This window comes from Hibiscus syriacus, unplaced genomic scaffold (assembly GCF_006381635.1).
Source record: "Hibiscus syriacus cultivar Baekdansim isolate YM2019G1 unplaced genomic scaffold, ASM638163v2 tig00005459_pilon, whole genome shotgun sequence".
Classification (NCBI taxonomy): Eukaryota; Viridiplantae; Streptophyta; class Magnoliopsida; order Malvales; family Malvaceae; genus Hibiscus; species Hibiscus syriacus.
In genome coordinates, this window is record NW_024062058.1 from 1,131,314 (window position 1) to 1,144,235 (window position 12,922).

At 34.3% G+C, this 12,922-nt stretch overlaps 2 protein-coding genes across 2 annotated transcripts; both read left to right on the forward strand.

The window, feature by feature from the left end:
- Positions 1-2,261: 2,261 nt before the first annotated feature.
- LOC120199575 (UDP-glucuronate 4-epimerase 3-like) lies at positions 2,262-4,270 on the forward strand. Its single transcript, XM_039200619.1, has one exon. The coding sequence runs from the start codon at positions 2,596-2,598 to the stop codon at positions 3,907-3,909; it is 1,314 nt and encodes a 437-aa protein (XP_039056550.1). The 5' UTR covers positions 2,262-2,595; the 3' UTR covers positions 3,910-4,270.
- Positions 4,271-10,822: 6,552 nt separating this feature from the next.
- Positions 10,823-12,545, forward strand: LOC120199389 (probable acyl-activating enzyme 9). Its single transcript, XM_039200486.1, is given in 3 exon segments — positions 10,823-11,900; positions 11,902-12,225; positions 12,227-12,545. Coding segments are annotated over 3 exon segments (1,647 nt in total). The 5' UTR covers positions 10,823-10,872; the 3' UTR covers positions 12,522-12,545.
- Positions 12,546-12,922: the final 377 nt, after the last annotated feature.

A 12,922-nucleotide genomic window follows, 5' to 3' on the forward strand; every position in this document is an offset into this window, starting at 1 on the left:
GAGACAAGGTGGTTGAGCATATTCAATATGTATGGATTCGAAGAGCAGCATGTTCTTTCTTAAGCTTCCCCTGTTTTGTTCGGTGGTGAAAGATCTACACGCAACACACACATATATATTTACAAGCAAATTACAAGAGACTGCTGAACTGCTGTGTTTATTACTGTCATATCAAAGTAGACTTCAATCCACAAATTCAAACTCTCATCAACTGGTTTATGTATCAACATGCCCGTTCATGATATTTTAAGGGCATTAGGTCAGGACGTGATGACAAGAAGATAAGTGGGGGTCTATATTTGGTTCTCCTTCCAATTATCAAAATGGAGTCCACTAGATTTCTAGGTTTCCGAGTTTTTTAAAATAAAAAATAATATTTAAAAATATTTTTTAATTATTGGGACTCGATTACCATATTTTCGAGTGTTTGAAATAAAAAAATAATGTTTAAAAATATTTTTTAATTATTAAACTTAAAAATATTTTAAAAAATAACCCCCTCCAAACCTAGCCCCAGGCGGTCGCCCCCTCGCCTATACTCATGCTGGCCCTGTGTATTAACATTCCTCTCTGATTTAACCCATCTTTCAACCAAAATTTTGAATTCCTTAAAAATAATGTTTAATTAATGTCTATTATAATTATATTGATGTACTTGTAATTATAATTTTACCTCGCATTAATCATACATTCATTTTTGAGTTAAAAATTAATTGCATATTTTAAGTTCATGTCCACATCATTCATGAGTAAGAGAGATGACCTAAAGTTATTGAGAAAGTTGAAGTTCCCAAACCGCCTACCAACGAATCCCCCTTCTTTTAACTTTTATGGCTGGGAAAATGCACTAAAGCTCCCCAAGTTTATTATTTATTGTATTCTGAAGAATTATTTTTGTTAAAATTTACTAAAATCAATCGTATTCGACGAGTTTCTATTCGATTCTATAAAATTTAACTTATATTATAAAATTTTGAAATTTTTAGTTAAATCAGATTCAAATTTAGAAAGTATTAATAACTTTACTGGTATCATATTCGTATTAATAAAAAATACATTCGATTCAGCTTGATTATCATCTCTAATTAAAATAATATTTTAGATTAACGTTTATATATTTTATAATCACACGAACCAAACAATTTTAATAATTAAAAGAATTATAATTATTTTAAAAAATTTTATGATTGAGCATTAACAATTATAAGATATTTAAACCTTAATGTGAAATGGAATAACTATTTTGTAATAAAATTTTAGTTTTTTTTATTGAAATAATTTAAAAACTGTACAAGATTTAGGGATATGTGTACCCAAATTCCAAGGCCTCTCTGCCAAGCAATCAATTTCTTACCTCACAGAGTAGCAGAGAAAAGGGTTTAATTTCGATTCAGTCCCAATATGTTTTTGATTTCTTACATATAGTCATTCTATTTTTATTTTTGAAAATGTATTCTCTCTCCTTGTTTCGTTAGAAAATTAAATTCCAAATAATAATATTATTTTTATTAACTTTAAATATTTAAATTTTAAAACTCAGTGATTAAAAGATGGTTATTATCTCTCAAGATTTTGTATTCGAACATGACATTTATAAGGGTGTTTGAGCGTTTATTGTCAATAATTAATAATCTTTTAAATACACATTATTTTGTAATCATCTCAGACTAATAAAAATACTTTTTAATACCTAAAAGTTATTATTTAAAATAAGTAATCAAATGATAATCCATACTTAAATTTAGTAGAAATTAATTAATAACATTATCAATTAAAGTTTAAATTTTAAATTTTAAATCAGATAATTAAATAAGTCTACGGCGTTGATTGAAAATATTTTGAAAATTTAAATCCTTTAAAAATATTTTTAATGATTTAATTTAATTTTTAAATATGATAGATAATTAAAAGAGAAAATAATCTAATGATGTTTTAATGAAAAATATGGCGAATAATAATATAAGAGTTTGTTTATCACTTATTTTTAAATAAATACCATTTCATTTTATTTCATTTAAAATTTAAATTTATCAATTAATTTGATTATATATAATACTGAATTTCAATTACCAAATAAATTTATAATTTAATATTTAATATTTTAATAATTTATTCAGTGCTCGAGTTTTCAATCAAGCATCAAATTCTTGGGACTAAAGTAGAAAGACTAAATGACAAGTCTTAAGAGTGTAGGGACTGGGAAGAAATTATTCCCCAAAAATTCCAGCAGCAAGTTCCCATTTTTTCACCAAGTCAATCGAAGAATCAAATCAACCCATTTCATCAAATTCAGTAGTTCGACTCTTCTTCTTCATCACCAACATCTACCAAAAGCTCTATACTTTTTTTTTTCTAGAAGAAAATCAAATATTGATCTCTCGTCTTTCTTTTTGGAAGCCATGGAAAAGCTTTAAAGTATAAACCCCAATCGAATAAACCACCGACAAAACAAAACCAGAAGATTCCCATTTTCCATTAAACCCTGAAGAGAAGCTGAAATAATCTACAAATCCAACCTACCCAATTTCTACACAACCTTAGAATTACAAAAGAAACCCAAGTTCTACTGAATCTTGCAAAGAACATCCTCGTTTGATGTCAAAGCACATGTCTTATCTTGATAACATTCCACCGACACCGGGGAAATTCAAGATGGAAAAATCGCCTTACGTTCACAATAAATTGAGGTGGCACTCATCTCTTATGAAGCTCACATTTTGGTCCTTCGTCTTCTTGGTCTTGATCTTCATCTTCTTCTATCGACCCCCTCCCTCGAATCCCCTCACTCAAGATCCATCTCGCCGCTCTCTCCGCACCCACAACTGGGGTGGACCCGTTTGGGAAAAACGGGTCCGTTCCTCCGCCCGTATCCGTTACAGTGACGGTATCTCCGTCTTGGTCACCGGAGCCGCCGGTTTCGTTGGCACCCATGTGTCGACTGCTTTGAAAAAGCGTGGGGATGGTGTTCTTGGACTCGATAATTTCAATGACTATTACGACCCTTCATTGAAAAGAGCTCGTCAAGCTCTTCTGGACCGAAGCGGGGTTTTCATCGTGGAAGGAGATATCAATGATTCGACTCTTTTAAGGAAACTTTTTGAGGTTGTCGCGTTCACCCACGTTATGCATTTGGCTGCTCAAGCTGGTGTCAGGTATGCCATGGAAAATCCTAGCTCTTATGTGCATAGCAATATCGCTGGTCTCGTTAGTTTACTTGAAGCTTGCAAATCTGCTAATCCACAACCTGCAATTGTGTGGGCTTCTTCGAGTTCCGTTTACGGGCTTAATAAAAAAGTCCCATTTTCTGAGAAAGATAGGACTGATCAACCTGCTAGTTTATATGCTGCTACTAAGAAAGCTGGTGAAGAAATTGCTCACACTTATAATCATATATATGGTCTTTCTTTAACTGCCTTGAGGTTTTTCACAGTTTATGGCCCTTGGGGTAGGCCAGATATGGCATATTTCTTCTTCACTAGGGACATTTTGAAGGGAAAGACCATATCGATATTCGAAGCAGCTAATCATGGTACAGTAGCTAGAGATTTTACCTACATCGATGACATTGTTAAAGGGTGTTTAGCAGCCTTGGATACAGCGGAGCAGAGTACTGGTAGTGGAGGGAAGAAGAAAGGTCCTGCTCAATTCAGGATATACAATTTGGGGAATACTTCTCCGGTGCCGGTTTCGGATCTTGTGAGCATCTTAGAGAGGCTTTTAAAGGTTAGTGCAAAGAGGAATTTTATCAAGTTGCCACAAAATGGGGATGTTCGGTTCACTCATGCTAATATTAGTTTGGCTCAGAGGGAGCTCGGTTACAAGCCCTCCACTGATTTGCAGACTGGCTTGAAGAAGTTTGTCAAATGGTATCTCGGTTACTATTCTGGTGGGAAGAAGGCTGCTGGATAATCCATTCTTTAATTTGTGGTAGGATCCTCTGAATTCTTGTTCATTATCATTGTTTTTCGACATTTCTTTGTTCGTTGCCCTATTATTTGTTGTTTCACATACAAGGAGGGACGCCATGGCCTAGTTTGAAGCAATTTTTCGATCAATGGACATTGTTTGCTGGTCGGGCACTCCAAAACACCCCCATTTCATTTTCCATGGACTGTAATTGTTGTTAGTTTTGGCATTGTGGAACTAATGAGTGGTATAGTATTGGTTAACATGTATCATTGCAATGCAATTTCAATAAAATAGCTCATTCATGCACTATATGTTGTGGCCTCTCTCAATTTCAAGTGAATGCTATATCTTTGTTCCTGTATTTGGTGATTGTGCATTTTGGTTCCCTGGTGTAGAGATATTGCTCCTTCCATTATATTAATCAATGTTATATGATTCATGAGCTTAAACTACTTTAAAGCAACTATGCTTAAGTGCATTTGAACCACAGGTTTTAGGAGATATCGATCGAGCTTAAGGTTTAGTCGATAGTCCGATGCTATTTTTATACCTAAATAAACCAGTTCCTCCAACTAAACAAACACTGTACATATTTGTACTGCATCTGTTTTTCAAACGAATGTGGAAAAATTTGCAAATTGTACATCTCTACTATCACGAGTCAGTGTAGCGCATGGTAGATACAGTACTGAACAGCCAGAGGCATCCCATGAAATTGGCCAGCGCATTCACGCGAAGTCCAATTATATGGTAGGAACAGTACTGACACCACCAGTCATATCAGTACTAATGTACCATAGTTTTCAGAAGTGAATGCAAGTCTAAGGATTGTTGTATTAAATTATTGGACTAGCATCAAGTTAGCAAGAACTTTGGGCAAGCCGGCGAACCAGATGGTCAAATTGCTTGGTGGCTGTCTTGGGGGCACCATCTTCAACCAATGAATTCTGGGCATCAAATCTATCTGTGTTTTCCTTCCCGTGACTGCTTGGTTGTGGGGCTATTCCAAAACTGAAAATATAAGGAAGAATCTGTTTAAGTGTTCGTTACGGTTTGACCCAAATTTAATTTTGACTTAAATTGATCGGTGAAAGTAGGAAATGTAATTTGATTGAAAGTATGAAGTTTGTTATATTTTATGTTAATTAAAAGTCGGAAACATAGTTTGAGTAGATTTTTGTTACTCAAATTTTTCTTTGTAATCAAATAATTATCCCTATAAATATGTACTATGGATTATATTAGATGTTAAGTTCTAAATGGAGATCTCTCTTTTACTTTTTTTCTTCTTTACAACTTGTATCAATTTTATTGATCAATCCATTTTTTTTAAATAAGAACAATTATGTCTTTGTGACATAATATCTGTCTTTATGACACGTTTATCTTTGTCTTTGTGGCATGTTTTTCTTTGTGTTTTGGTAGCTTACGGTTTTTTATTGTTGTTTACGATGTTTTGTTGTTGTTTACGATGTTTTGTCGTTGTTTTTGTTTATCTTTTTTCTTAGGGTTGGATTGACATCGCCACGACTGATCAAGACGACGCTTATTTGTTATCATAATGACCTTCCTTGCTTTGGACCCTCGGATTGATTTGGATATGTGTTTTGCGTTCGTGGATAGTTTTCTCACGTTGTTTGACTCTGATTTACGATTTGTCGGTGGTATTTCAGTAGCTTCATGTCCTCTTGTGGTTTAGTTACCGATGCAGTTAGATTTGTTCGTATCTTTATTTTATTCAAGTTTCTTTATTAGGTTTTTTAACATTTTCCTTCTTTGGCACTTATGTGACCTAGATGACAGTTTTTGTCTCAATGGTAATAAGAAAATATTATAATTATATTTTAGGTTTACGGTTATACTTGTAAATCTTCAATGTAATTTGAATATTTTATATTTTTAATAAAACTAGCGACTTTCTGTCAAAAAAAAAAGTTCTAGATTCCTCTTGTATTATTATATTTTCAACATTAAAGAAAGTTTTTCTTTCTTGCATGTAGTTTTTTTTTCAAAAGAGTTTTTTTCACATAAAATCTTGATGTTTGTTTTATTATGCGATTATTATGCTTCTCATTATCTCCTAAATAATTTGTATAACATCATACAAATTGTTTGTCTCGATCACAATAATGTCATCCTTGAAGTATAAATTTTTGTTTTTGAATCACAATATCGTATTCTTGTTGAGGCGTGGATGTATAAAAATTTGTAATGGCTCTCTCATTGTGATAAAAAGACAGAAACATTGTTAATTTTGTTGTTCTCCAAAGTTCAATAATTTCTGAATATGAATGTGTTATTTTCTCATTTGTAGGGATGGAACGAGAGGGGGTGGGTGGGGGCAGTCGCCCTCTTAAAAATTTAAAATTACCATATATTTTAAATTTTTTTCTATGTATTTCCTATTAAAAATATGTTTCGCCCCCTAGAATTTTAATTCATCTCACTTAAGTTTAAGTTCATCCCCTCAACATAAAATCTTACGCCTGTCCCTGCTCATTTGTGTCAAATGATTACGTTATTAGAAAACACGTCTTCATTGAATAAAGTATAATGATTTTGAGAAGCAGAACATAATTCAATTTCGTGAACATAACGAATTTAAGAAGAAATAGAGAGTTCAATTTGTCACATGGATTAACAACAAAAAAATTCTTTTCATCGATGATTGAGACTGTGTTGTGCATGATATTACCTGTAGTGATACAATTGTGAGCAAAGTTGAGACTTATGATGACATTATCGATGTGAAGATTAAGTTTCCTTATATATCCAAACTTAGACAAAGCTTGGATTAGGTTGCCATTCATTATTGAAGAGTATCTCTTTTCAAAGGGGTTAATGAAATAATTGGAGAATACATTTTCAAAGTGGAAAACTTGTCTGTGTATGTGAAAAATACATTTTATTTGTGCTTTTTTTTAAATGATTTTTCTCGGAAAAATTTAATTCCAATGAAGATGACTGCTGGTTTGTGGGACGAATGAACTAAAGAAAAATTCTCTTTAGTTGAAAAGAGAAGAATAAAGAGAAGAATGTAACTAAAAAGAACAGAACAGACAGCTAAATAGGACTATTGCGTTCTTTGGCTTTGTTTGGTCCATTTGGCTGTTTAGAAAACGAGGTAATATTTAAAAATAGGACCTGCAGTGAGAGCCAGTTATTTGAATCGGCGGTGCCGAGAATCGGACACTGCTATAAATGGCTTTGCCCCGAATCCAACATTTCGTTTCTGGATATCTTTAGGGCCCCTTACCTCTGGATCTCTTTCAGGCGTACAGTGGGCAGAACATCAAGAGGTGCAGTTTTAGAGTAGTTTAGCCTATGGCCTGTGATCGGAAAAAGTTGTATCGGTCGGTCTCGAAGTGTTGCTGTTATCATGGCAGCCGGTGCTAAGGTGGAATAATTGTGTTACGGGTGTTGTTTTTCGCAGTGTGGCTTTTTAACGTCTGAATTGGTAGGAATCCACGAATAACAACGACGGTGTCTTAAAATTCGACGATTCTTTGAACGTTTCTTCACGACAAACAGTGGTAGATTACGATGAAAGGCCAACATGGGTTTGATTTGGGATCGAAGTCGATACTAATGATAGTGATGGTGACAATCACAAGATGTTGTTTGGGTATTTTTAATTTTTTTTAAAAAAATTTAAATAAATTTTTAAAATTATCAGAATGTGGCACGTGTCACTTAACGAAGATTTTTAACGGTGGTTAATATCCGAGCACCTAAAAATGTAACATTGGAAACATTAAACACCTTTTTTTTATAAAAAAATTCTTTAAGCACTAGAGCGTTTTTCGATGTATAATTTGGACACATTTTTGTATGAAGCCTTTAAATTATCTCTTTAGTAAAATTTGTTAGCTAGTTCCGCTAAAAATTAACTTCGAGGATAAACCCTGTTACTCATCAGTCATGATGCTAGCATTGATGTTTCATCTAGATAGCTACCCCTCTCCCTCTCTTCAGTTAAAGGTATTAATTATTTGACCGATAACGAACATATCGAAAATAGAGAGAGCAAGCTATGACCAAAGTAGTTTAACGTTTCAATGGATTAAAAGCTGTGTAAACGAACAAGAAACAGCTTTTAACTTGAATTAGAACAAGACAGAGATTTAAGTTTGGATTTTATACGATTTTTCCCTTTGAAAAAGATTAGACATTCTAATACAGACTACATCGTGCTCAAAAGTCTCGACACGTTTAATATTCCGAGATGGATTTCAAGTTTCAACTACCATTTCTTAGCAGTTGGCCGGTTGGGCATTGGTAGGCGAAAAATTTAATCTTTAATCACTCTATTTGATAGGGTTGGTGTCAGCCAAATTGTGACTTCCGTCTTCTTCTGGGCTTCACATTTAGATTTTGCCCCATGTGTATATTGAGAATTGCTCCCTTAATTAAGACTTTACCCCATATGATTTAATTCATATATTAGTTATTAAACAATAAATTTCATTAAAAAAGGAAGTTAGTTAAAAAAAGGAAAGGATTAAAAAGTATAAAATTTAAGTACGTGAAAATAGGGATACCAATTTAATCCGATTTCGACCTGATTTGATAGGGTCAGATTTTATTAAAAAGGAGGTAGGACCATAATTCGACCCCATATGATTTAATTTATAGACTAAAATATAGTCGAAGGATAATTTTGTAGCTTTTACTCCATATGATTAATCCATAGATTAGACCTTAAATAACCGTTTTTATTAAAAATGAAATTAGTTAAAAAAATATGAAATGATCAAAAAAGTATAAAATTTAAGTATGTGAAAGTAGAGGTGGTAATTTAACCCAATTTGATGGGTTCTGATCCAATCCGACCTGATAGAGTCGGATTTTTTTAAAAGGTGGCAGGACCATTATTTGACCCCATATGATTTAATTCATAGATTAAAAATGTAGACGGAAGATAATTTTGTAACTTTTATCCCATATGATTTAATTCATATATTAGACCTTAAATAATGGCTTTTATTAAAAATTAAAATTAGTTAAAAAATGAAATGATAAAAGTGTATAAAATTTAAGTATGTGAAATTAGAGATGTCATTTTAACCCGAATCCGATGGGTACCGACCCAACCCGATTTGATAAGGTCGTTTTTTTACTCTGGGTTCAAGTTCGGGTCGGGTCAGATTTTTTAAGGTACGAGGTCGGGTCGGATTTGGGTGGAGGTTGAAAAAACTTTGACCCGACCCGAGGATAATAATTTAATTTTCTTTAAAAAATGTTATTTTTAATTAAATAATTATTTTTTATTGGTTGGGTCAAGTTAGGTTGGATTTGTACTCAGAAAATTTAGGTCGGGTCGGAGACTAATTTAATTTGGTGACTAATGTGTTAGGATTTTCAGAAGTTCGAATTGACAACCGGAACGGTTTGCAAAGATGGGTCAGACTTTTTTTGTGTTTAGGGAGAAAGGAGATTGAAAGATAGAGAATTGCACAGCGATTTATAGTGGTTCGACTTTCTTAACCAAAGTCTACATCCACTACCTTAGCTCCTCACCAAGGATTTTCCAACAAATTCACTAATTTGTTATTTCTTTTGAGGATAAAGAGTAACCTTACAAACTCCCTAGTTTTTCCGGGCTAAACTATAACATTTCCCTAGCTTTTACACGGGCTAAGCTAGAACCTTTCCCTTTTACAAAAGGATAAATGATGTAAACAAGAAAACCTCTCTAAGGTAGGTGTTTACAATAATTAAGCTCACAAGAACAAAATATTTACAAGAGAAAGATGAAATAAGAATGAAAAACTCTTCTCTTGTGTTTGATTGCTTGGATGGTTGTTCTTTTACTTCTTCAAGTGTCCTTAGCTTGTATTTATAGTTTGGAATGTGTTTGAAGTCGTATATAGCCGTTGGAGATGTTTTGGAGCCGTTTGGAGATGAGAATCCATTAATAAAACAGCTTGGAACGTGGGAGGAATCGATACCCCTCATGGGGAATCGGTTCCCTAAGTGTAAAATTCAAATATTTCGATCGTTAAACAGGGGAGAATCGGTACCCCTTGGGAGGAATCGGTTCCCTCCGAGCATTCTGTTTTTCTCGGAGTCAAACCATTCAAGGGGAATCGATACCTCCTTGGGGGGGAATCGGTTCCCTCTGAGCAATCTAGAATTTTTGGCTTTGAAACGGTTCGAAATACTTTGTAAAATTGTTTTAAAAATATTTTAAGTATAAAACACAATTTTACACTTTAGTAAGGATTAAAATGAACTTTGAAAGACTTGGAGTAATATTTTGATATTCGAATAATTACATCGAATATACTTAGAAAATCTTTTGTAAAATCTTAAAATTCATTTAATTTAATTTGTTATATCAAAACATCAAAATATTTTCAACATAATGTTATAAAATCTCTATTGGGAGACCCATCTACTAAAATTAGGTGTGTAATACGGATTGATCCTGATTAACTAGGATGATGCCTTAGAACAAGGAGAATAACTAGAATATATATATATATATATATATATATATATATATATAATTTTTTAAAATTTTAAATAGTTAAACCCCACCTCCTAAAATAATAAGAAAAGTAATGTAATTTTGTCCAGTAATATCTATTTTTTATCATTAAATTTAACTTTAATTTTTTAGTTAGATTATAAATATTTAATTTAATATCATTCAACTTTTATTTAAATCATAAATATTTAATTTAGTTATTTATTTTTATCATTAATAAAGTAAGAAAATTATACTAATATAATTAAAAAATTAAAAATATTTATTTAGCATATTTTTACTTGTGATAGTCAAATAATATTTAATTAATAATTTAAATATTTCATTCAAATAAACTCAATGAAAAAGAACTGAAAATTAAATTTAATAATTTAAAATGTAAATTACTCTAATTTTGTCTATATAAGAGATCTTCACCAAATTGTCATTTTTCAACATATATACGAAACCCAAGATTTCTTTTCATATCAATGGAACTTCTATTGCCAAATTCTGTAAACTCAACACCCTTAACAACTTTAGGCTTCCTGGACAGAGCTGCCGTCGCCTACGGCGACTCTCCTTCCGTCGTCTACAGTAATGTTTCCTACACGTGGTCCCAAACCCACCGTCGGTGCCTCCAGATGGCGTCGTCTTTGACATTCCTCGGCGTCCAACGAGGCCAAGTGGTTTCAGTCGTCGCCCCCAATGTACCTTCCATGTACGAACTCCAGTTTGCTGTCCCCATGTCCGGAGCCGTCATTAACAACATCAATACTCGCCACGATGCCAACACTTTGTCTGCACTCTTACAGCACAGTGAATCCAAGCTTGTTTTTGTGGATCACCAGTCTAGTTCGCTTATTCTCGAGGCGATCTCGTTGTTTCCCAAGAACACAAAGTCCCCACAACTGGTCCTCATTGACGACGAGATGGAGGACTCATCAGGAACCAGAAGCCTATCATCGACCGTTGACTTTCTCGATTATTACGAGGGGATAATGGAAGACGGTGACCCGAAATTCAAGTGGGTGAGGCCTAAGAGCGAGTGGGATCCAATGGTGCTGAACTACACGTCAGGCACAACATCTTGTCCCAAAGGTGTGAGCTTAAGCCATAGGGCTGCTTTCATAATCACCATGAATGCTTTGGTTGATTGGTCGGTTCCAAATCAACCTGTTTACTTATGGACTTTACCCATTTTCCATGCTAATGGGTGGAGTTTCCCTTGGGGCATGGCCGCCGTAGGAGGGACCAATATTTGCCTCCGGAAAGTTGACCCTCCATTGATTTACCGTTTGATTAAAAAACATAAGGTGACTCATATGTGTGCTGCACCTGTGGTTCTCAACATGCTATCAAATTCACGAGACCTTGAACCACTAGACCACCCTGTCCAAATTCTAACCGCCGGTTCACCCCCACCAGCACCGGTCCTATCCAGAACCGAGTCAATGGGCTTTGAGGTGAGACATGGATACGGGTTAACCGAAACAGGAGGACTCGTTGTCTCATGTGTGGAAAAAGGAATGGAACAAACTTCCATTAGCAGAAAGAGCCAGGCTAAAGTCAAGACAAGGAGTTAACACTGTCGGTTTAGCAGAAGCCGATGTTTTGCATCCTGACACTGGGGAAAGTGTGAAACATGATGGGAGAACAATCGGCGAGGTTGTTTTGCGAGGTGGGTCTCTCATGTTAGGGTATCTCAAAGACACCGAAGGGACGTCCAAATGCATGCGTGAAAATGGGTGGTTATACACCGGAGACGTCGGTGTAATTCACCCAGATGGTTATTTGGAAATCAAGGATCGGTCCAAGGATATAATTATAAGCGGTGGGGAAAACTAAGCAGCCCGAAGTTGAGTCGGTGTTGTATTCACACCCGGCGATTGATGAGGCGGCGGTGGTGGCTAAGCCTGATAAGTTTTGGGGTGAAACGCCGTGTGCGTTTGTGAGTTTGAAGAAGGATGGTGAGTTGACTCGGATACCGAGTGAGATGGAGATAATACAGTATTGTAGGGATAAGTTGCCGCATTACATGGCGCCCAAGACGGTGGTGTTCCAAAATGAGCTCCCCAAGACTTCAACCGGGAAAGTACAAAAATTCATTCTCAGGGAAATTGCTAAGGCTATGACTTGAATTGGCTCGGTTTGGCATAGGGATAAATTTACTTCACGTGTGTCAATAATTTGTTCAATAATTGGTGCACGTTTCCTTTGTTCAAAGAAAATAATTTGCAACCAACGAACTTATTTTAATACTTAAATAAATTATTATTATTTTTAAAGATTATGAATTTAAACATCAGTAATTACAATAAATCGATTAAACCTTCATTGTTACATATGTAAAAATATTTAAAACATATAAAAACTTTAAACATGATTATGGTCTATACATTAATAAACAAAGAGAAAATCGCCTCAGTGACCAAAAATGCCTTATAATATACGATTTTAACCAACTTTTTCCGGATTTGCCAAAATGACCAACAAAATCGCAATGCGATCGCTAATTCGCAACGCGATCTCCATTATCGC

Excerpts from the sequence above, each read along its gene's own strand:
- LOC120199575 (XM_039200619.1), top strand. The coding sequence starts at position 2,596 with ATGTCAAAGCACATGTCTTATCTTGATAACATTCCACCGACACCGGGG.